Here is a 22,680-nt window from a genome sequence, read left to right as displayed (position 1 = left end):
ACTAATGATCAATAAATACAAGCACATTTTCTGAGAATAAAGAATAAACTTTTGCATTCATTTCATTACTTTTACTGGATATCAAAAAATAAATTATGTGCCTATAGGAAGAATGTGTGCTTATTTAAAGAGGATTATGAATTACTTATAACCTATGCTTCAAGTTTCATTGAGGATTATGTGTACTACAGAAATAATTTTACTGTATTTTTTTTGGGGGGAGGCAGGGATGGGGAAGAGAGTGGTGTATTTACTGCATCAACCATTGATTCTATTATGTAAACCTAGATACACTGTTTGTCACTGCTTTAAACTTCTGTTAAACATAAGATGTGGTGATAGAATTATAGCCAGGAATCACATTTCTTATTCAAGCAATTGTTTAGTTTTGCTGAAAGCTAGAATCTGAAGTAATTCTGTTGCCATCTGTAAAATCAGTCTTTATCTGAACACATACAAATCTTACTGAGGCATACTTTAGGGTAATAAAAACTTGGAAACATTTCTAAGATTCATATATCCAATTAAGTATTGTTGTAGAGTATGTGTTAGAAATGGTTTTCTTAGCCTAGGCTTATAACACCTCTTTGTGACACTGTTTTTCTTCGTCACACACTTTGCATAATTATGTGTGTTGAGAATCCTGAAAATACCCATAGACGTCACCAATTTAAAAATAAATCTCCTACCCATAAGTGGAAAAAGTGCAAAGGACCTTTATTACTAAAGTTTGCAATCTACTTATGAACTTGAACAACTGACAAAATCCAGATAAATAAAGAAATTGAAATTCATAGCCATAAATATAGCTTTTACATTCTGTTTCAAAATACGCAATAGAGATTTAGGTTCTCTGTCCAGTAGTATGGAGAGATGCAAAAAGATTTCAAAACATACAAAATGATAAAAAATGATACCCTTCCTATTAAAAAATTCTATTCAGTAGATAATTTCATGCAAAAAAGGGTAATTTTTATTTTAAGATTATAAAATAGGAATTAATAGAGTGAGGATTCTTTAGAAACTTTAAAACAGAAAACATTCTCCTTCCCAAGCATAGGGTAGAAATAAATCCCTTCCTTTTGTTTAAGAGGCTTTTACTATGGAGGCAAAGCAATTGAAATTCCTGCAGAAACTAATGGATTCATATACAAGTCAATCTAAAAGAGTCATAGAATTATTTAAATCATTTTTCGCTTGAACTAGCTACCTTGGTAATACTCCCAAGGGTTAAACATTCAGGCATTGTAATCAAATGTGGATCTTCTCCGTTTTACCGATTAAATTAACAAAATAATGTATTTTCTTTCTCCTTTCCTTTCTTAGTGCACACTCTTTTGTTCATATCTTTTTAGTGATTTGTGGTAATTTGTCAGTCTCACCTTTACTTTTTGTATAATTTTTTTTCTTGGTGTTCTGCACATCTCCTCAGGGCTAAAATGCAGGATGCTATGGATTCACTATGCATTTTTAATGCTACCATGCTGTGTTTAACTTTCACTTTTCATTAAGCATCAAAACTGTGAGAATGAAGTGCCTGATTTTGATGTTTCAATAAAAAGTGACAGTTACATTTGGCAAAACAACAGCAAAAATAATAGAAAAATAATATCTACTTTGACATTAGGACCCTGAAAAGGATATGGGTAGAAATCACTCAAAAAACATATATCAAGAATATTCAAGTGTTTTCTTTGAAATGAGCAAGATTTTCTAAAAATGAAAACAAGTCTTTTCTGTTAAATGATCCAGAATGTAAAATATATCAGTATATGTTGTTATTATTTAGGTCATGCATTATTTAGATTTTGTGACATTTGCATTTAAATCTATTTTAAAATATAGTTGCCTTTGTGATAACTTTTATCTTTTAAAAAATAATTAGGGTTCTTAGTTTCTTTAGGCACAGGGTGTCTTCACTCTACTCTGTCCTTCCTTATTTATGATTTCTAACTTGATTCTTTTCTTTTATACCTCTTCTTCCTCCTAACCTGAATAGTTCCCAGTTGTACCTTTCATTTTAGATCTCAAAAGGAGTTACATAGCAGAGGGTCTTTGGCTCAGTGCTCAAAGACATAGGTTAGTGGAGAACATTTAGATTTGGAGGAATGGAATAGGATTTGACTCTTTAGTCTTGGATAGATTCCAGTCCTTAAGGCGAGCTATCCCTATGTATTGTAGTGATTTTTATTTATGGCTTTTGGAAATCATTTTTGTTGCTTATAATTACCTCTTTTACAAATGCTGGACTTTATTTTCAGATGCACACTATTTCTATATGTTCAGATATTGCTATACTTTCTTGTTTTGTAAACACTGTGGTCTCATAAAATAAGATACCAAGAGTTTAAAAATTAACACTTGTAATGCTTTACCCTTGAAGAAAAAATTAAGCTCAAATAATAATTCTTAGAAATGCTTGAGAGAAAACATACTAAAAGATTCATGTAGATGACAAAATAAATCATTGTTTAATAAAGATTATATTTTCCACTATTCCAAGAAAATCAAGATGACATTGTTGACACAACTGATGGGTCTGTTTAGAGGCTATATTTTTGTTACCGAGTTTTGGAATGTCAAGCTTTCCTATGTCAGACTAGATCTCAACAACAAAAATGTTTCTAGTATACTGTGTTTACATTTGTTATTTGTTATATTACATTAATTACTTTCAGGCATACTGATTTTTTCTAAGTTTAATTATGTGCCTACTTTTCATGGTTTTTGAAGTGTAACTCACATAATCAGCATTTTCTAAATATTTAGCCCTTTCTTCATGTTTTCTACTCCCATGAATAAATGTATTGTTACACATATATGTAACTTTGTCATTCATCTTTATATTTCTTTATTTTGCTCTGTCTTGTGTCTGTCTCTAACAGGCTCATCTCATCTCTGTACCTCCCTCATCTCCTACCCTTTGGGTACTCTAAATGCGTTGAAGGTTTCTGAGGTGGTGTAAACCAGCTTGGTCTCCAGGGTAATAGTAATGAGTAATGTACCTCCATGTCTTCATCCCAGTTTCCTTCTAGTACATGTGGATTAAGCAATAACAAATAATGATATACTGAAGCAATATCTTATTCTTCTATTGGTTTGAATTTGGCCAAACAGAAAGAAAAAAGCTACTGTTTTATGATATTCAAGTATATAATTTAATTTAAAGAGGAACTATAGAGAATGACTTAAATGAGTTAATATCATATTCAACAAAATTTTTGAGAACATATTTGCAGTTGTATTTCAATAATGAGTTGCTTTAATGATACTGATATGATTTAAAGTCATAGAATAGTACTTTTGGCATAATCTCATGTTCCTCCCCCACAACTTTATGAGAAGAAAATGGCTTCACCATTCTCACAAAAGCATTACTGAAAAATTTATGGTATGACAAGAAGAAAAGCAGAACTTCCTTTTTAGAGTTAGTAGTCACCTAGATTGCTCTCAATATTCTCCTAGCTTGCCCCACATCTTTTATGATTTGCCCTAGAAAAATCTGTGTTCTATAATAACTTTTTCTCTGATCAAAATAGGATCCCTACTTGGAGAGCCAAAGGATAAATGGAGAACTCAAAGGAAAATTAATTCAATAGGTGTTGAAATGAATACTACATGATATGCAGTTTAATTGATAAGATGTACAACAAATATTAGAATTTTGAATTTAGGATGAAGAATTCATTGAGTTAACAGATAAGAAAATAATGTAAGTGGTAAATAGAAAAGGATGATGTTAGGTTTCTCAAATATATTAAATAGTCATGAACATTTACCAATTAATACTAATGTTATCCACTTTTCATCAGTTTTGAATAATTTATCGTGAGTGTAATAATTCTACTAAGTTAATAAATGTTTCAATTTTTGCCAGTATGTGGGTAATCATCTTAATGCCTCAAACTTATTCACATATTATAGCATATGTAATTAAACATTGCAATAATATTCACTTACAGAAATACTAATATTGATAGTGATCATTGGGCAAAGTAAAGGTAATATAAAGAAATAAGCAAAAACATTTATGTTTGCAAGCATTGTGGCATTGTAATTAGAAAGATTACCATAAAACTATTAGCATTTATAAAACTTCCATACATACATGTGAGTGCTAACTTCTAACTTTATATTATTATGCTAAAGAAAAATCTCCTAGCAAATTCTTTCTTGTTCTATTAGGAAACACACTTCTACCTGAAAGTAAAAATCCTATACCTGAAAATGACTTAGACTAGACCTCAGCTAGAAGATAAGAGATGCCTTTATGAAACCAAATTTGACTGATTCTTCCTACGCAATAGTAATTGAGTTAATGAAATTCATTGTGTAATTGAAACCTATCATCTTCTTTGAAAGGCAGTCAAAATTGGAATAAACTAACCAGTGTTTAGATGAAGGTTAATAATTATTAATAACAATTAATTGATAACCAAATAATAAAAATTTTCTTAGTTTATGAGTTTTCCAGTGGCTCTATAGATTATAATCTATGTGTGGATTTTCAGTTTTATTTAAAACTAAAGCTTAAAGTTTTAAGCTTTATTAAAAACTTCTTTTAAAAAAACCCTAAGCCAAACTTATTAAAATTTTAAATATTAATACATAGACATTTTTCTGTATTCTGTCAAATTGTCAGATACTGCCTTCAAGATATACACATTTAATATACATTGCTTCGTTTTAACCTACTAATGTACATATCTAAAAAAATACCAAGATTTGGAATGCTCTTTAAACTTGGCAGGACTTTTTATTGTGGTTAAATATATTTAACTACTAATATTCACTACCAATATTTAAATACTATCCCTAAATATAAATGATATAAAATTTGTGGTATATATCCCTAAATCACAGGCTGGTAGTTTTTATGTTTTTTTCTTGATTAGCATACATTGTAAGCACATGACTGGAATCTAGAACTAGCAAGGCATTTACTGTCATCTAATATGTCCCCTACTAATTGAATCCTCTTAGTTAGGTTGTTATCAGTATTATTGAAAGTAGTCATGAAAAATAGTTTCCAAATCCCTTCCCAATTATCAACTTTATGATGTAATGTTTAAATTTTTTTCATAACCTTAGGACAAGATATGATAGAACAACAAACATCCAAATATATTAACATTTACAAGACGATTGCAAATGCCAATGTTTTAAACATATTGTATGAGTTGAAGATAATTTCTGAAATGTTCTGCTTAAAGTATGCAAATAAAAACATAGGCAATTCCATTTCTCAAAATTTTAAGTTACAGTATATTCTATGCAATTTCAGTATCTTCAAAGTTGATGATTTTGTATTGGCTTGACTCTTTTTGTTTGCTGGTGAATGAAATAATTGTTCTTCCATGAAACAATGGAATAAACCACATGAAATAAATCATCACAACAAGGCCTTGAATTTATTTTCTCTATGCCTTGAATTTCACCACTCAATTTTATAGAGCAGTCAGTAAATTTAGGTTTTAATATATCTAATGTTCTAACTCATGAAAATATGGAGAACTGATGTGAAACTGGTGATTGAAGACATCTGTTAGTAGCACAAATACATTATGTAAAAGTTTTTTTAAAATTACAGTTATTCTTTTGAGAATGGTAAATTGAATGGCTGCTAATGAATAGTTCACAGTCATAGCTGCACATTGCAGTTAGAAATGGGAGAATGGAAATAATTCATGGAGCTTAAGTCTGACACTTCTGAAAAGTATATATGTATCTATATATATCTATATACATATCTCCTTGAAATATGCTTTAATCAGAAATTTTGTGTATGGTTTGAGGTGAATTTCCTTTAAATAGTCATTTTATTTTTATCTTCACCAAATGTATTACTTTACTTTGTTTAGTGAAAGCAGAAAAATATTTAAGTTCTAAAAGAATCTTAAGCCTTTTACTTTCTGGCAATGTAACAGTTTTAAACCATAAAAAATATTGTACCCATAAATTAATAACCTCTGCCTGAGAGACTTAGTCAAAATTCAAAATTATCATAATATTTTTGAAAGTAAATAATTAGTACTATTAATTACATGGTAATTTCTAGGCAACAAAGATTGTGTTTTGTAAATAGAGATTTAAAAGTAAAGGTTTTATTTGCATCTATACTAGGAGTTCTGAGAAGTTCAGGTAAATACAGACTGCAGTAGTTGGCAGAGATAAGACTGAAGGTGAACTTTAACTGAAGCTGGAACTTAGGTAGGTAGAAAGAAGATCTGGGCAAAAGGAGAACATATTCCCTTCATCCAAGATGGATGAGAATCAGAACTGTTTTGGAACCAATGAGTTATGATCATAAATATGGTAAAGTCTTTAAAGGTGGGTTGTCAATCAAAAACTCATTTAACAGCAAAGTAACAAATGAAGACGGGAGAGATTGGGGGGAAGAGGGATAGGAAACAATGGAATACACTACATAAAATAAGTCATTAAATTAATCAAATCTCATTATTTTTGTCATTTAGTTGCTGAATACGGGCAGATTTCTGATGACTTTTGACTGCAAAGAATGTATCATATTTAGTGAATAATGGAATTTAATTGAACTTTGCTAGCATTTACCCCACTCTCTGCTTTACTATCCACTTAATGAAGTAATATCATTATTTTCCATAAAACAGGGGAAACTACAAAAGAGTGAAGTGTCTTGTTAATATTAATGGAAAACTAATACAATTCAAGATTATTGATCTTTTCTTGTGCAGACTAGTATCACTATGCTTATGCTATTGAATAATGTAGGTATAAAATCATATTCACAGTGTTTATACTGTGTGAGATGCACATTTTTTACTGAACATCTCAGATAGTAATCTCTAAAAGCTATTGTCAAAGAACTTTTTCTTATTAGTTTGTTTTTCATATGCAGTAGAAGCCAGAAATATGCTGTGATCTTTTTAGAATAAATAATCCTTTTAAAAATCTTTGTCATAAATTCTGCAGTTTGAGCTTAAATCTTCATAGATTTATTTCTTTTCATTTTTAATATTACATTAGTTTTGGTTGGAATTTATAAATCAAAAGTGTTTCAAAACCATCATAGATTTAAATTTTTTCTAGAAGATATAATAGAGTACTTAATCTTTCCATTTAAATTTTAATCTGATAAATGGTTTACATTTTCTTAACTTTATTCTCCCATTTCTATCTGTAACTGACGATAAGAATTTTTGTATTGATATAGATCTATGCATATTGACCTTTCATGCTTATATCATAAATGCATTAAAAAATTGTTAGTGTAGTTTAATTGAAATTAATATTTCATTCAGTTTGTCTAGAATTATGTAAGTAATTGTTCGTATTCTGTAATAACAATCTCTTTTAGCAGGTCAAGTTGTTTCTCCTCAGACTGCTCCAACCTGTGTTGAAAATAAAAATGATATGAGCAGAGAAAACAGCACTGTTGACTTTAGCAAGGTAAACTTTTTTCCATCTCATCTAAGTAAGCTGCTGAATTACTACTAGAGATTACTACCCATTTTTAAGATGTGTTGACAAAATTTTTTGCAAGCACAGATTTTTGTTCCTTAGCCAAAGGCTTGATATTGTTACAGATAATGTTAACATTTAACTCCACATGTGAAGTTTTGCTTATTCAAAAAATCAAATATGTAAGTTTTATGCATAGTCCTCAGGTTTCAGCCACTTGGTATAATGCATCTCTTCCAGTAATAAGAGTAATGGGACTTCACAGGGAATTTAACAGAAGTTTAATCTCATTGTTTAAAAATCTTTGCCAGTTTTTATTTCAAAATCACTGACCCTGTATTTGTGGAAAAGCTCATCAAATAATGTAAAGTTTCATTGTCATTGTAATTTATAGAAAGACGTTGGTATAAGGAAACACTGGACCATAATAAGACTGAGCTGAATTTTGATAAAAACATAATAAGGACTGACTCTGCTGATGGATGCATCTACTTGAAGATAATTCAACATGAGATCATTTACTTGAAAGTATTCTACTAGGAAAATAATGAGTCAGTCAAAATAATGTAATTTTGATAAGTAAATTTCTTACATTGTGTATGTGCCTTTGTAGGCTCTAGCAAACAAGTGAACATGAAAGATGAAAGATGAGAAGGTTCAATACTAGCCAAAAATGAAAAGAGTCAACAATTCTCTTTATCTGAGTGGCTGAAACACTAGTATCTCAGAGTGATATTTTAATAAAGCCCTCTGCACTGGCAATGATCGTAACAGTGGAAGGAGGTGGGAGTGGGAGGCAGCATTAGAGGAAGTAGCCTGAATCAAGGTTCTGCAAAGTTTAGTAGCAATCAGCTCTAGGAGCTGTTTTAGAATCCCAAAGCCAATACCTAAACAATCTAGGTCTACGGATATGCATGCTCTCCCTCTGGTGCCTGGTGGAGTCTCTGGGAGCGTGGTTGTACCAGCTTATGTCTGTTAATTGTGCGTGCAGGGACTGGGAGGCCAACAAAAGGGGCATACTAGTCCATGTGGGATGAAACAAAGGCATGAAAAAGGACCTCCACACCAGCAAGAGAGAGAGGTGAGGGCACACTCGGGCTATGTTTCTACAGTGGTTCAAAGCTCATTTCACCCTATGGAGACATGTGACTCAAATATGAAGCCAGTTCAATTGTATTCCATCGACCACTCCAAGAAATCTTTTAAAAGCATTACATCTTCATTCATCTGCTAGTTGGACTGAAACTGTTGTCTCAAACTGCCATACATTTAATTTCTGTATTCTTAACTTGAAATAATATCTTAAAAGCAATGACCTAAGTTGCTTACTTCCTCATTCAGGCATTCACAATATAACAAGGACATAGTTAACAATGCTAATATACCACATAGCTCATCATTTCAAATAAATTCCCTTTTAATTTCATAAGAATTTAATCCTTCGACACTGAATTCTGTGTCTCCACATCATTTTGCTTATAGTTATGTGACCTGCATTTGCAGCCTTAAAAAATACTTGACGATATTTGAAAGAAAAAGAAGACTGCTGATTGGAGACAGTAGTGGCATCTTCAGGTCTCCCGAAACAATGAAACTACAGCCCTGTTAAAAATAGGCTTTGTTTCCTGTGATCCTCTTCTTCCTTACTGCATTTCCGTCCTTGGGCCTCCATTGGCCCACTCCATCTTGTGGTAGGAAACTTAAACTTCTAGATGCTGCACTCCATGCCAGCTGTCTGTATTCCCTAGTCCCTTCTCCATAGCATGGCACATTGGAAAGAACATAAGTTTTAAGAAAGTGCTGGAAACCTTGAGTCTTAATTCTAGAATTTATAAGCTATGTGATTTTGGAGAGGTTCTCTGAACTCTGGCTTTCTTATTTTTAAAATAAGAATAAAAATACCTACTTACAGATTTGTTGTGAAGATTCAGTGAGACAAGAGAGAAAGAGAGAGTGACTGGTAGAGTGCTGGGCATATAGTAGGTGCTTAATAAAACACAGCAACTGTTATTAACATTAGTGTAAACAGTAGTGATAAAAAGAAATAACAGACCAGAATTGACTATGTTTTAGTTTCCACTGGATCTCTAATGCCTTGAGCAGTGCCTGGAATACGTTTGTTGAATGAATCTTGTGAAATTTAAAATAATTTAAGCCATTATTTTTGGAATAGAAAATGAGTAATATTTCTTGCTCTTTAACTTGGAATGGCAGAGAAATCAGATATTGAAAAGAGCAGACATGTTCAATCACCATGGAAACAAATTTTAGTGCCAGATTTTGCAGGTGCATGAGTTAACATTTTTTAGCCTAATGATTTCAGTCTGGTAGCAAATTTATCAAAGCTCAGCTAGTTTCCAAGTTACTTTGTCCATTTAAATATTTTAAGTCTTTATATGTAGATTCTAAGTCCTAGTAGAAATTTGAGATGTTAGGAAAAAAATTTTTTTTCCTTTCTTGACATTTGATTCTTTATTATTATGTTCTGTCTATATAATTTAATCTTTCAAATGAATAGGCCCACAAACTTATTAATATAAGGAGAGTTTTAGAATAGAATCTGAATTCTCAGGATTTAACTTCCTATAATACGTTTAAAAAGCAGATGTGTCAAAACACTGTGTCACTTTTGTTGTTAAATTGACATGTAAAACGTGACTATTTTAGTACCTCCCAAATATTGGTGGTCTGTCTTTTATTGCAAATAAAACATAGAAAACATCGTTTTCTATGTGGAAGTAACTATCTTCTGCATCTATCTTTAATGTGCGAAACGTATTATAAAAAGTTGGATTATAGAATCCTAAAACTATATAGGAAGCCTTGGCCATCCCCTCATTTAGTAGGTAAGAAAGGCAAATCCCAGAGAGATTGATCGCTGCTCTGGCTAGTTAGTGTTAAAATACCATTTCTCTTCAGAGAAGCCCTATGGATTTTTTCCTACTTTCTAGAATGGATTTAAGACTTATGCATTCTCCCTACAGTTCCAGTTATATTTCCTTCACCACTTCTCAGTATGTAGTTTTCCCAGATGCTTCTAGTTCCACCATGATCTTTACTGTCTAACTTGTTCCCTGTACATGTAACTATTCTTCAACCACAGTCTAAGTACCAAATAGCCACAATAAAACAACTTTCCCTTCTTAGCATAAAGGTAAAGTATGGAAGGGCCCAAAAGCATGAGCATAAATCTAGAAGAGCATAGCTTGATTCCTTCAAGGTCGGGTTCAGAGGATCAGAAACTTCCAGGATTTCTCATGTCCATTTCAGGTATTTGAGTCCACTTAAGGATTGTTGTAGGGATATAATCCAACCAAAAACATCAGAACCATTTGGATAACTGTAATTTTATTAAAGGCTAAAATTGTGACCCTTAAATGTAATCATTTTTGCTATATTAAAAGGTAGATTGCCACCTAAGGTTGTTTATTAATTGTATATTAACACAAATATTGATATTGAGTGCCACCCCAGGCGTAATATAATATATAAGAATATAACTAGATAATATACATTACTCCCAAAATATATAGCTAATATAATAAATATAATGGCTACCCCAGATATATAGTATATGCTAAAATTTATTGCATCTTAGGCTCAAAAGATACATTTTCTAATCCAGAAATTAAGTTCTATTTATTTTAGTGTTTTAATGTATGTTAAAAATAATAATATAAAGTATAAAATATAAAAGTTAAAAATATAAAATTCTGTGTATTTTGATGTTTCGCTAAATGAAAGATATCAACGATGTTTTACATATTATGTAACAGAACAAAATAAATCATGTGTAAGGACTATATATTTCTTTTTATTAAAATGAACTCTTTTATCATACTATGTACTCCTTGATTTAAGTAAATTATATCTTAAAGCAGTTATTTCTAAAGCTGCTACCTAACTGGGGCACAGACTCAGTAGTCATTGTTGTCATTAATAGTTATTATTGTCAAGCAATAAATACGTTTGGGAAAAATTTTCCAAGTGGACCTTAAACTTCTCATTGAAGTTATAACAAGTATTTATTAATATAATTCAAATTGATTATCAAGTATAGATTTGCCTAAAAAGCTATTTTCTCATTTTTAATTTTATTCTAATATATTATCATTTTATAATTTTTCATTCTATTGGTGGGGAAAAAACTAAATTATTTACTCTTTGGGCTCTGAGAAACTTATAAGATTCATTATTTTTTCTTACAAGGGGTAATAGTTTATGGAAAATCTCTTTTTCCCTTTTTGGGAATTTATGCATTACAGTGAAATCGCAAGGTATTTCTACTTCATAGCACTTTGTAATGTTCATTCCTGCTAGGTAGAAAAATAAATATAAAAATAAATGTAAAATACCATAATAACCTCCCTGAAATTTACCTTCAATTTTTAAAATAAATAAATACTTTTGTATCTATAAATGACAAGGTTAGATTCTGCAAAAGAAAAGTATACACTATCCCATGTATATAATTTATGAATTGTTTTTGACTTATATTTGTAGGTTAAAAACTTTAAAATTTATACTATTTGTCATGTATTTCTTTTTATAGGCAGTTTTGCTTTGCTAAATAGTTTTTTTCTTTGAATTAGAACATTGTTTCTATTTCATATTTTCAGTGGATCACTGCAGATTATTTTTGTATTTAATCCTTATAATAAAATGTTTTTGCCATATACTGGGTTTTATGTTTTGTATAATCCTTATTATTTATGGAAAAATTAAGTAGTTCCAAGCCTTCCATGTAATTACAATGAGGTCTTGATTTCAGAAAGCAACATATTTAATCTAGTCACAACAGTGTGTCTATGATCTCTCTAAAGTACTTATACCAAGAGTTTTAAATTGTTCTGTTAACTTCCTGAAAAAAAAATTCCCAAATCATTAAGCCCACAAAGATCTATCTGTGCTAAAAAATGTAATTTCGGTGTCAGCCACATTTGCCAGAGCTCATCTTTCTCTCTTGGCTGTTCTCACTTTGATGTTTGGCCTCCAACTCAATAACATGAGATCATAAAGCCAGTTACGAGAGCAGATAAACTTATTACCACCACAAAAGAATTTCCAATAAAAAGTGACTCCAATGAATCAGGTAAAAAAGAAAAAGGCCTTGTAAAAGTCGTTTTAAAGTCCTGGTTTCCCCTGAGGTTATAGACATAAAAAATTGACATTTATTCTTTTGGATGTTTTACTTTCATTTTCCAGACTTCACCTTACTGTTTACTTAGCATTTCTTGTTAATGGTCACTTTTCTTTTGTGAGCATTCATTTCGGTCATAGACATCTCATTTCAGAAATTTAACCATGGATGTTTCTTTAGCAACTCCAAATGTTAATAATTTTATTCTTTTTTTTCTCTACCCTGCTGTTTCTAAAATTCTCTGCTGAGAAACTAAAATTGAAAAAATAATTATCAGGCTAAGCATAGAAGGTGAAGAGTTATAGAATAACTAGAACAAAGATGAAGACTAAAGTCCTAATTTATGCTATAAGGAGAAACATGACTATATTTCTTTTGTAATGGACACATTTCAAATAATAGTCGAAATGTATTATACACAAGAATGCAGGTAATGTATAAAATTTTAAATCTGTAGGTAAATGCAAATTAAATTATGGTTAAAACATATTCATTTAATTGAGTGTATATACTTTCCTCCCCTAAAATTTTAAAATTCCTGATGCTGAAGATGATTCTTTCAAAAATATTAACTGTTTTTATTTAAAGTATGTTTATTGATGAATTACAATCTGTGACTCTGTTCTAGAATATGACTTACTAATATTCCAATTTTGACTTATTGTTTAATTTGTGATGCATTCAGGTTGATCTGCATTTTATGAAAAAGATTCCTCCAGGTGCTGAAGCTTCAAACATCTTAGTTGGGGAACTGGAGTTCTTGGACAGAACTGTAGTTGCATTTGTCAGGTTGTCTCCAGCTGTATTGCTTCAAGGACTGGCTGAAGTTCCAATTCCAACCAGGTAAAAATTATATAAGAGCGTTTTTCACATTTTTTCTTCCACCATTTTTGAGGACAAAAATAATGAGGAATTAAATGTAATTTCCTCTAAGAGTTTTATCTAGGAACGAATGTGTAATCCATTGTACTATTGTTTCTCTTTGTTTTTGGAGGAGGGAAAATGCTTTAAAATTACTCTATTTTTCTATTTCTTCTCAAACTTCAAACCTCATCTCTGGGTATCTTCATCTACATCATCACATAAATCCTTTGTTTATATTTTGGTAAAAACAAATTAATTAAATGTTGGAATTTTCTCAAAGATTGTATCACAGTGTGTGCTATATAGGATCTTGTATATAGATGTGGTCAAACTCAAAAAAGATCAAAGTTTCCAAGGCCTGGCTTATGCTTAGATGAGTAGGCATCCAAAATACAGCCTCTATTAGTATAGGCACTGCAGTATAAATTTTGCCTTTATGTTTCAATCCTAGACACAAACTGCCTCCCACATACCACAGGGGGTCTGCAGGTGACTGGTAGTAGCATTATGGTAGTGTGGTCGAATCTGAGTCAAAAGTAGAAATTTAATTTAATTAACTGGATTTGTTTTACCTTTAACTATACATAAAAAACTAATAACTTATGGATAATATGAATTAAACTGTGTTATCATTTATCTCTATTTTATAGATACAAGGCTGCCCATGGGCAAAATTGTTAGGAAAAAAAGAATACTAGCTTTGGTGCTTTAGGTTCCTAGCAATTCACCCAGGGGACCTTGTTTCTCCCATTTTGTCATCATCAGATATAATTCTTAAATACATACAGCTTTCACTCTGGTCCTGTTCCCACAGCAAAACCTATCTGTCGAGTGTCCCATTTCCCACTGACTGCTGCCCTTTGCTTGCTGTTACAGCTTTCAGATGGTGCTAATATGCTTTCTCTTCCAAACACTGAATGGCTTAGCCGAGTTCAAATGATGAGGAATCCAGGTGCTGTGGCAATTGGGTTTGTGGAATATTTTTTTCATGGACCTTTTACCTGAACTAAAACCATAGCAGATTATATCACTTCATGCTTTCATTATGGATATGATAGTCCCAAAATACAGAATGATGCAGGCAGGAGAGACCTCATTTTACAGAGCTCAGCTAACTGGGAGGGATATTCAGTGTTCCAGTACCTGTGCCTGCCACTGCAGCTTGAGCCAGAAATCTGGTTACCATTCATGTTATAGAAAGAAGTTTATGCTTATTCTGTTTGAGGCTACTAAGAAACGTAACAAATTTTATTTTAAAAGGGGAAGGATGAGCAATGAGCAGAGCCCATTAAAGTTGCATCTGACTGTGTGTTAAGCTGATTTTTTTCTACGTATAACCTATGACTTATTCAGAGCTTCTGGTAATCTGGGATTCAGATTTAAGATGTCAAACTTACTACGTGTAAAAGAATTATTTTGGCAGACTTTTAAATTCCTTTTCAGTCTTCTAAGTAAAGGCATGAGGTAAACTCCAAGTAAATTATGGTTATTTGTGACAATGATAAGTTCCTATATATCAAAGGGAAGAAAAGCATAATTCCCTAGAGAAAAGCCATAATGGTGGTATATACCCTCATTTTGAAACCTTATCAGATTTAGAGGACCTCATTTCACACTGATAAAGAAAAATACATGTAGAAAACAGTGGAGGAAAAATTCTGGGTACTGTGGAGCCACTTCATGAGGAGAGATTCAGAAGACCAGACTAGTTATTTAGGAAAGGTGAAAAGTGTGAGATTAGTTAGGCAACTAGAATAAAGGAAGCCATTCAGGGTTCTTAATTATCCTTTCTTAGAAGAACAAAGGGCATACCATTACTATAACAGCAACACATAGAAATGTCAGAAAATCTTTTAGAACTTTGCAAATAACCTACGGAATGGAAGCCTGAAAAATAGCAAGAAATACATAGGTTAGGAAAATTCCTTAAAAGTATTACAGTTGATGAAGCACCTGCTACCACATTCAGTTCTTCCTGTTTTGAATGTATGGTGGACATAGTTATACAGCAGAAATGGACTTGGATTCAGTTACAATTAACAGAAAAATTAATGTCAGACCCTCTAAGACTGTACATGCTTCATATAAAAGCATGTAGAAGCTCTAAAGTGTAAAACTAAATAAAAGGTACATTTAATACCAATTTCATTCTACCTTATAAAGCCATCAGACTTAATACTTAAAAGCATATGCCAGTTAACAAATTAACACCATAGAATTATATTGAAGGATAATAGGACATTCTTTAATTTTCACAATTTCCCTGAAGTATTGACCTTTACAAAGACAGGACAATTACCAGGCCTTCAAGTTAGGGCACGTGTTGATTTCTTTGAAAACACCGGTTGTGATATGAGTTTGCCAGACTTTCATCATAATTTAGATGGAGTATTACGATGAAGCTGGTATTTTTATTCCTCAAGCTTTGAAATTATAGATCATTAATTCCCAATTTTTCTGCCTAACTGATCTTTGATTCTTTTATCATTTTTTCTATGACTATAAATTTCATATATACCTGTTTTGTTGACCCTATATTACCTTATTTTCCCTTCTACCTAATTCTCCATTTTACATATTAGTGAGTTCTCTTCGTTTCTTTTCAGAAGGGTTTGATTAGATTTTCCTTTGGCCCACCTTCATTTTCTAAGGATCATAGATCTGCAGTTACCAACAACTGTGTAGGTTCACAGGGTAACTAATGAAGAAACACTGAGATAAAAATAATCATGTATTCCTATTGTGTAAGGATCTTAAGCAATAAGAGTCAGTAATTATAAAATGTTTCAAAACAATAGTAAGTGATGAAAAACTAAGGAAGTATTTCACATCAAATTCCCTGTCTTCAGCAGTTCCTTAAATATAAATGATTCTGTAGTACTAAAATTATTTTTATATTTCTAATTTGAAACATTTCTCTTTTTTTTCTTCTTAATTACAGATTTTTGTTTATTCTTCTGGGACCCCTTGGAAAGGGCCAACAGTACCATGAAATTGGCAGATCCATTGCAACCTTAATGACAGATGAGGTATTTATTCGACTTCATTGGAAACATTTTCTCCCACTAGACACACCAAACTTTTGGAGGTCCTGTATTCATGATAATTTGCTGTGAATCAGATTTTGCTGTATCAAATCCCATTTTCCCAGGCTTCCACACTAAAATTTTCCTTGGAAAATTTTGTTCCAAAGAGTAATAAATTCACACTCAAATATATTTTAAAACACTATATTCTAAAGAACTTTTGTTGTTTAGTGATATTTGGAATGTATTCATGGACATTCCCCTGTTAGTGTAGTGCTGCCAAAGTGAGCACCATTTGTTTATATCAAAGCTTGTTTGGAGCAAAATGGTTTTAAAGCCTAAAGAAAAACAATTGCAATTTATTTGAATAATATATATCACACCAAAATGCCGTTGTAAAACCTATTATCTCTCTTTACAATTGCCTGAATGTACATTTTTTAAACCTGGGACCCAGATATGAATGCTTTAGATTTGAAAATTTGGAACTTAGCTTTAGGGCAATTTGTAACTTTTGTTGGCAGTGGAATAGGGGAGCACAAATGCAACCAGAAAGTTAGTTCTGTTATTATTAAAATAACATCAAAGAACATTTTAGAAAGAAAAAAGTTGTTCTTTTATTGTTTTAAAGCCCTGGTGGAGAATTGTTCTGCTTATATAATTGCTTTGAAGGCTATTAAATAATTATACTCATTAAGAACAAAATTTAGTGTATTGATTCGTAGAGCTTACTTTGGTTGAGAAAATGGTGAATTGGATTGCATTATTAAACTGTAAGTTCCATGAGAGCAATTACCACATTATATTTGTTTTTGTGCCCTGGCAAAGTCATTTACCAATGTTCAGATAAATGTTTGTCTTTCTCCATTCTTTACTTGGAATTCCTTTGTGGGTAGTCTGTCATTTTCTTTGTATTTTCAGACTAACACAATGTCTAACCCTATGTATGGGTTCAATAAAAGTTGTTTTTCAACTGAATGACCGATTGTGCTAATCATCCTACCAACATCCTATCTTGAATCAATCTAATACTCTGTTTTCCCTTCTGTTGAGCATTACTAGAGAGCAATCTTATCTTATGGTTGTATTTATTGGCACTGCTAGAGATGTATATTTTCCTTTACATTTTTAAATATTATTAAGTACTCCAAAGAGCTGTTGATTATGTAACATGTATCAATATTTACCACAATAGAAATTAAAACTGAGACCTAAAATATGTAGTTATTACTTCTTTTAAAAATAATCATAAATCCATTATATATTAACATAAATAGTTTTATGAAAACAGAAACAAAGAATTTATGGAAAAGAGTGGCAATGATTTTTCTCTCTCCTGTTCTGGATTTTGAGATAACAGTTTAAATATTTCCTAGATTTTAAGTCACCACTGGCACTTTCTGTTCAACCAGCAAACGTTCTCAGCACACTGTATCTGCTTAAGAAATGTCTGTAAAATAAATGTCCATGTCTCCCCTATCCTTAAAAAAAAATTCATTATGAGAAGCAGATGTGGCTCAAGCAGTTGGGTGCCCGCCTACCACATGGGAGGTCCCGGGTTTGGTTCCCAGTGCTTCCTAAAGAGGTTAAGCAAGATGGCGAGCTGATGCAAAAAGATGATGCAACAAGGAAAACACAACGAAGGGCACAACAAGCAGAGAATGGAGGTGGCTCAAGTGATTGGGTGCCTCCCTCCCACATGGGAGGTCCTGGTTCAGTTCCCAGTGACTCCTGAAAAAGAAGATGAGCAGACAACAGGTGCAAACAATGGGGGGCAGGAGAGGGAATAAATAAATAAATCTTTTTTAAAAATCCATAACTGCTTAGCATAGAAACTACCATTTAAAAAGTGTTAGTTGAATTTAAATCTCAGTTGCTTTGAAAGAGCAGTCTCTACGTGGCCCTATCTTAGCCTTCATTCACCCGTTAACATATTGTGGTACAATTTTTGCTACTATCATGCTCCTGAAACTTCTCTCAGTAAGCCACCATTCACAAAATATATATTCAGTACTCACTTCACTTTATCTTTCATTGGCATTTGACATTACCTAAACACCCTTCTTCTTCGTTTTCCATGAAGAACAACTAATTTTGGGGGTGCTTTGTTTTGATGCACAATCTCTGAGATTAGTTTTATTGCTTCCCTTGAAGTAAAAAAGATATCCTTCTATATTATGTTCAATTAGTTTTATACTTTATCTTTCATACATAAATTTTAAATGCACCTGGAATTGCTTTTTGTGTGGGATATGGATAGAGATACAATTTCATTTTTTATATAGCTAACCAGTTGGCTTAGAACCATTTATTGATTAGTCGATCATTTATTCACTCATCAGAAACAATGCTTTTCAAAAAATCATACATCTATGTGGCAATGTCACATTATATTAATTAACGTAGCTTTGTAATGATTCTTAATCTCTATTAGGGCAAGTCACTCCCTTACTTTGTTGTTCATTAATTCATTTAAATAATATTTATTGAATGTGAACTATTTATCCTGGACTCTTACAGATGTTTGGGATACAGTAGTGAACAAACTGGACAAAAACCCTTTCTTTCATTGAGCTGACAGTCTAGTGGGAAGACAGAGTAACAATTAAATAAGATGTGTGACATAATAAGTGCTATAGAGGAAACAATGAAAGCAGGGAGGGAAGAAAGGGGTCACATTGCAATAAGGTTGTCAGAGGAGAACTTATTTAGAAGACTTTTCAGCAAAGAACCTGAAGGAAAGGAGTAAGCTATGCGGATATCCCAGGGAAGAACTTTTCAAGCCGAAGGATAATCAAGCGCAAAGGCTTTGAGATGAGACTATGCCCAGAATAGGTAGGGACCAGCAAAGAGGACATTGTCGCTAGAGAGAAGTAAGCAAGAGAGAGAGAGAGAGAGCAGTAGGGGATGAGTTCAGAAAGGTAATGGGACCAGTCTGTGTTGGGTATTCGTTGGTTTTCTAAGGACTGCCAGTGAATTGAGAAGCAAATGGAAAGTTTTGAGTAGAGAAATCACATAACCTGACTTCCTACTTAGAAGGATCTGTTGGCTGTTTGGTTCTGAATATACTATGGAGCAGCAAGGGGCCAAGCAAGAGACCACGTAAGAAGGTATTCAAATAATCTAGGTAAACAGTGGTGGTGAGAGAAGCATCTATGCAATTCAAATTAAAATCCAAACAGGATTTATTCAGGAACTTGATAAGCTTATTCTAAGAAATAGATGGAAAACTAAAAGTCTGAGAATAGTACAAACAGATTTGAAAACACACACACTCATACACACACACACATTAGCAGGACTTCCCTCCTAATTCCTCGCTGTCGCTTCTCAGTCTCCTGTTCTGGTTCTGCTTCACCTTCCTTAAATCTAAACACTGGAGTACTCACTGGTACAGTGTCTAAGCTCTGCTTACTAATTGGATGTGGGATGAGAAGAAGAGAAAGAAGTGTTATACATTCCTCAAACATTTGATAAGCTTTATTCCCAGATACCTTATATTTTGTTAAAATAATAATTTATATTTTATATTTTCTGGCTATTGTTAGCAGATAGAAATGTAAATGATCTTTGTATTTTCTTTTAGAATATGATAAGCTTTCTTAATAATTCTTTTAAAAGTATCTGTCAATTCTTTTAATATGTAGACAATCTGGTATCTTGTTTCTTTCTAGTTATAATTTTTCCCTTGTACTGAATAGTCAGATCTAATTATAATTACTATTATTTTTGATGGGTGATGTCTTTCCTTTCTGTTTTTCTCTCTATTAGAGAAGCTGTGGATTAACAGAGAAATCATGCATAAGGATTCCCATACAACACCCCACCAACAACATGTGGCATTGGTGTGGAATATTTCTTAAAATTGTTGTTTGCACATTTTTATAGTTGTACTATTAATTAAAGTCCGTGGTTTAACTTATGGTTCACTGTTCATGTAGTGTAGTTCCATGGATTAAAAAAAAATTCTGATACCTTATATACAGTCTAACATTTCCCCCTTTTAATCATCCTAAAAATGTCAGTACTGACAACAGCCATAGTGTTGTGCTGCCATCCCACCATCAGTTACCAAAACATTCCAAAAAGGACTCCTATACATTTTAAGCCTTAATTTTCCATTCTCTTAATTTCCCATTCCCCACCTATTCCCTGGTAACGTATATTCTCAATTTGGACTTTATTAGTATGCTTATTCTGATTATTTCAAATCAGTGAGATTCTAAAATACTTGTTCTTTTTTGTCTGCCTTATTTCACTCAACATGATATCTTTAAGATTCATTCATATTGTCTCACGTATTTTAACTTCATTACTGTTTATGGCTGAATAATATTCCCTTGTAAGTTCATACCACATTTTATTTATCCATTCATTGGTTGGATGGACACTTGAGTTGCTTCCATCTTTTGGCAATTGTGAATAATGCTGCTATGAACATCGGTGTGCAAATAATTGTTTGAGTCTCTGCTTTCAATTCTTTTGGGATTGCTGGATCATATGGAAGTTTTATACTTAACTTTTGAGGAATCACCTATCTGTATTCTACGGCACCATTTTACATTGCCACCAGCAATGAATGAGTGATCCTGGTTCTCTGCATTCTCTTCAACACTTGTTATTTTCAATTTTTTTTAATAGCAGCCATTCTAGTGGGTGTGAAATGGTATCTCATTGTGGCTTTGATTTGCATTTCCCTGATGGCAAATGATGTTGAGCATCTTTCCTTGTGCTTTCTGGCCACTTGTATATATTCTTAGATGTCTGTTCAAGTCTCTTGCCCACTTTTAATTTTTTATTAGAGAAGAGCTTATAAAACAACCATGCATACTGAGCAGAATCCCAATACATCACCCCTCCACTAACACCTTCCATTATTGTGGAACATTTGTTACAGATTAGGAAAGAACATCATCAGACTATTACCACTAACTATGGTCCATAGAGTACATTTGTCATATTTTTTCATACAGTCATTATTAACACTATCTATCAGTATTATATATTTGTTGTAGTTCATGAGAGAACACTAACATAATTTGTATGGTTAACCACAGTTTATCTTCCACTACATCATTTACTGTGTTATACAGTCTCATGCCTTGTACTTTCTGTCCAAAGTGTACTCTCCATGGCTCTCATTTTCATCACAGAGTTTTGCAATCATCACCTCAGTAAACCTTTGAATGTCTTCCCTAGTCCAAAAGAAAAAAATCCCATACCCCCCGTTTATTGACCCTAAGTGTTGATATAGTACATTATTTGAAATTGATGGAAAACAATTACAATATTGCTGTTAACTATAGTCCATAAATAACACTGATTGTATTTTTCTATGCATCACTATATTATCACCACCTTATAATAGTGATGTACATTTGTTAAAGTTCATAGGAGAGCATTCTTGTATTTGTACTATTAACCACAATCCTCATCCACCTCTGGATTCAATGTGTTATCTAGTTTCTAGATTATTCTCTAGTTTTCTTTTAATTGACATTTACAATCCTTGACTACCCCTTTCAGCCACAATCCCATTTATAAACCAACTGCATTAGTTATACTTATTATAATGTGTTACCATCAACTCTATCCATTTTTTTAAAACAAATCAATTTTAGTGATACATATTAATAAAACATACAATTCATCCAAAGTGTACAATCAATGGTAAGTAGTATAATCACATAGTTGTGCATTCATCACTTCAATCATTATTAGAGTATTTTCATTATTTCAAAATAATAATTCCTCACCTTTCAACCTCTCTATGCTCCCCCACTGTACATATCTCTGCTTCTGGCTATTCTAGCCAAAGTGTATAATCAGTGGCTTTTAGTATAATCACAATGTTGTAATTCATCATCTCAAAAATTTTAAAACAATTTCATCATTCCAAAAAGAGAGAATCCACATCCCTTATCATTCTTTCCTCAGACCTACATAACCACTAATCTCATTTCATCTTTATAAATTGATTTATATTTACATTTCATATAAATGGAGTCATACAATATGTAGTAGTCTGTGTCTGATCTTCACTTAGTATAATGTTTGTTTTTTATCTCATTAACATTTTGTAGTGTTAATTTACATTTGTTCAGCTTCAAAGAAAAACAGTCTTATATATGCAATTCTACCCATAGTCAAATTTCATAAAATATATTTATGTTTCATAAAATATAGTTCATAATAGGGCAATCATAC

General features: G+C 32.1%; 1 protein-coding gene across 15 annotated transcripts in view; it reads left to right on the top strand.

Annotated features, from left to right (window-relative positions):
- The window catches only part of SLC4A10 (solute carrier family 4 member 10), a 389,606-nt gene that overhangs the window by 265,998 nt on the left and 100,928 nt on the right, over positions 1-22,680 (top strand). For 4 of the 15 annotated variants that reach the window (XM_023590496.2, XM_023590498.3, XM_023590497.2 and 1 more), the window contains exons 7-10: positions 7,340-7,431; positions 8,435-8,524; positions 13,269-13,426; positions 16,389-16,476. In XM_023590496.2, the coding sequence (XP_023446264.1) occupies positions 7,340-7,431; positions 8,435-8,524; positions 13,269-13,426; positions 16,389-16,476 (428 nt within the window). The remainder of the gene's footprint in view (positions 1-7,339; positions 7,432-8,434; positions 8,525-13,268; positions 13,427-16,388; positions 16,477-22,680) is intronic. The other 11 variants (XM_058300758.2, XM_023590499.2, XM_058300759.2 and 8 more) reach the window with 3 other exon arrangements.

Source organism: Dasypus novemcinctus, chromosome 7, assembly GCF_030445035.2.
Source record: "Dasypus novemcinctus isolate mDasNov1 chromosome 7, mDasNov1.1.hap2, whole genome shotgun sequence".
In the NCBI taxonomy this organism is placed as follows: Eukaryota; Metazoa; Chordata; class Mammalia; order Cingulata; family Dasypodidae; genus Dasypus; species Dasypus novemcinctus.
This window is presented reverse-complemented; position numbering and strand designations above follow the sequence as displayed.